Here is a 2,927-nt window from a genome sequence, read left to right as displayed (position 1 = left end):
AACAGAATTAAACGAATTAACATCCCCCTGAATGCCTTCCTCTTCACCATGGACATTGACAGCCTATACACAAACATTGTAATCCCAGAAGGCATTCAAGCAGTAAAAAACATATTCCATAAATACCCAGATGCCAAAAGACCCGACAGAGAATTATTGCAAATTTTAGAGATGAATTTGACCAGAAACGACTTTGAATTCAATGGACAATTTTTCCTCCAAATTAAGGGCACAGCCATGGGAAAGAAATTTGCACCCGCGTATGCCAACATTTTCATGGCAGAGTGGGAAGCTGCTGCTTTAAATTCCTGCCCCAAAAAACCCCTCTACTACTACAGGTTTCTGGATGACATATGGGGGGTCTGGCCCTTTTCAAGAGAGGATTTCGACCAATTTGTTAATATTTTGAATAACCACAACCCTGCTATCAAGCTCAAATATTGCATCAGTGCCACTACGGTGGATTTTTTGGACACCACTACCTTCAAGGGTCCCACATTTACCCAGACTGCTAGACTTGACCTCAAGGTGTTTTTTAAGGAAACTGACACACATGCTCTTCTGCATAAGTCCAGCTTCCACCCAAAACACACTTTTGCAGGCTTAATCAAGTCTCAGCTGCTGAGGTTTCACAGAATTTGCACTAGACCAGAGAATTTTAAAGAGGCGACGAAGATGCTGTTCTCCGCTCTGGCCAGCAGAGGGTACTGCAGAGCCTTTTTACGGAGAGCTTTCAAAACCTTCCTTCACACAAAACCTCTCAGCACAGATTCCTTACTCCCAGTAATCACTACCTATTCTCCCTCAGCAGTACAATTAATTAGGACACTCAAATGCAATTTCCAAAATTTAATTTCCACAACTCAGCTGTTACAGGACCACAGACTCATAGCTGCATACAGAAAGAACAAAAATCTGCAGGACACTCTGGTGAAGGCCAAATTGGCACCACGTGTTGACTCTAGACCCCTGGGTCATGGAGAATTTTTTAGGCACCGTCCTTGGGTGCTGAACCCACACAACCACAATGTTTTCCCCACACATAGGCATGGCACTGCTCACTCCAAAAATTGTGTTTATTTAATCAGATGCAGACAGTGTAACATACAGTACGTGGGGGAGACGGGGAACACCCTTTTGACCAGGTTCACACAACACAGATATAACATTGGGAGGAAGAAAGACACACACATCCCACTGGTCAAACATTTTATTGAGCATGGCTGGTCCCAACTCACTGCACTGATCCTGCAGTGTAACCCCAGATGGTCCACAGCTCAGAGACGGCGGGAGGAGAGGCTCTGGATTCACCGTCTGGGCACTTTGATTCCAGGAGGCCTCAATGAGAAGTGAGGGCTAGGAGCTAGCTGGCAGTGGATGGCCTGTGCACTCAATGTCGCCGCAACCCCGTGCACCCTCCTTCCCGTTTCGGAGGGAGACAGTCCCCTTCCCTAACCCTAAAAGTCCTAACCTCGGCTGGAATTGCAATACTTACCTTTTTCCTAATTTTAACTGCAACTTTTATACTTACCTTCACCTTTAAACTTACTTGGTATCAATTTAAGGCTTACCTTTTAAGCTTAAAAACAGCACCATCATTCTGGATTTGAAGGACACGAAACTTTAATTCTATTATTTAACATGCAATTTAACTACTAAAAATTGTTAAAACATAATCAAAGGGATACTTGCCAGCAGTATTACAAGTTTTAAATCATTTCAGTGTTTTTTGGTGTTTATAATTGTGTTAAAAACAATGTTTACTGAGGGAAAAGACCGGACACGAACTTTTGAGTCCACAAGGGGGCGGAGCCGGCACATGTGTGAGTGTGGAAGGGAGGGGGGAGAGGGAGAATTCATTTCTCCTTCGAACCTCTCACAGGCAACAGCTCCAACATGTTTGTGATAGAGAGGAGAGAATTGAGTGTGCTAGACCTGAAGAAGACCCTTTGCGGGTCGAAACGTTGTTTATTTTGCACACCTTTTGTTTATTATAAATAGTTCTTTTGGTTTTTTGAAAATAAATATATTTGATTTAATTTTAAAGAGACTCTCTCTTGTCTTTTTTTGGAGTTAGTTTTTTAAAAACATACCAAGAGGTATGGATGGACAGAGGTCCGCTACGGGAGACGCCGTCAGCGGGTCCGTGAACCTGCTTGGGACCGGGGTTACGGGAGGTCCGAGGGCTGGATGGAACGTGCACCCTCCTTCCCTTTTCGGAGGGAGACAGTCCCCTTCCCTAACCCTACCCTTTTGTTCCCCCCTTCCCTGTGTTTTCTGTCTGTCCTCCCTGTCTGTCTGTCTGGGCGTGGCTACACTCCCTGGCTCCAGCAGCGCACCTGGCTCTCATTCCACTAATCAAGCTCCTGCAGTATTTCAACCCCAGTCCTCCTCACATTCTTCGCCAGATCGTCAGTTAACCACATGTGGTACATGCGTCAAGGCCAACTATCGTCTCCTGTAAGATTCCCTGTAATTTCTGTTTCTCCCTGGACTAACCTTTTTTCCTCTGTGCCCAGGATCACACTACCTCCGGGAAACCTGCTGAACGCCACACCCCGCTCTGCTCCTATCTTGCCTAGCATAACTCCCCTCCTCTGTGTTCTCCATTCTGCCCTGTGGGAGCCAACCACCCAGTCCTCTGTTGCACCTTTCAATAAAACCCCTTTGTTACCCCTTCGAACTGTTCCGAGTCTTCCTTTGAGTCCTCAAGTTTTTGCACTATGACAGTACGTTGCTCTGGTATTACGGAGGGCCTTCCTATAAGTTTTAAGACTATCTTGCCAAATTAAACAAGAATTTTCCAGTTTAGTGGAACGCTAATTCTTCTCAAGTTTCTGCGTTTATATTTGTTTTAATTTGCGAGTTTCAGTATTATACCATGGAGCTAACCGTCTTTGTTTTAATTATTTTCATTTTTAAAGGGG

At 44.7% G+C, this 2,927-nt stretch overlaps 1 protein-coding gene across 1 annotated transcript in view; it reads left to right on the top strand.

Annotated features, from left to right (window-relative positions):
- Window positions 1-1,353, top strand: part of LOC123967453 (serine protease 33-like) — an 11,294-nt gene extending 9,941 nt beyond the window's left edge. Inside the window, exon 10 of the mRNA XM_046043551.1 lies at window positions 1,255-1,353. Within this exon, the coding sequence (XP_045899507.1) occupies window positions 1,255-1,353 (99 nt within the window). The remainder of the gene's footprint in view (window positions 1-1,254) is intronic.
- The last annotated feature ends 1,574 nt before the right edge of the window (window positions 1,354-2,927 follow it).

The sequence above is a fragment of the Micropterus dolomieu genome, linkage group LG02 (assembly GCF_021292245.1).
Source record: "Micropterus dolomieu isolate WLL.071019.BEF.003 ecotype Adirondacks linkage group LG02, ASM2129224v1, whole genome shotgun sequence".
In the NCBI taxonomy this organism is placed as follows: Eukaryota; Metazoa; Chordata; class Actinopteri; order Centrarchiformes; family Centrarchidae; genus Micropterus; species Micropterus dolomieu.
Note: the sequence above shows the minus strand (reverse complement) of the source record. Positions and strands in the feature narration are given on the sequence as shown.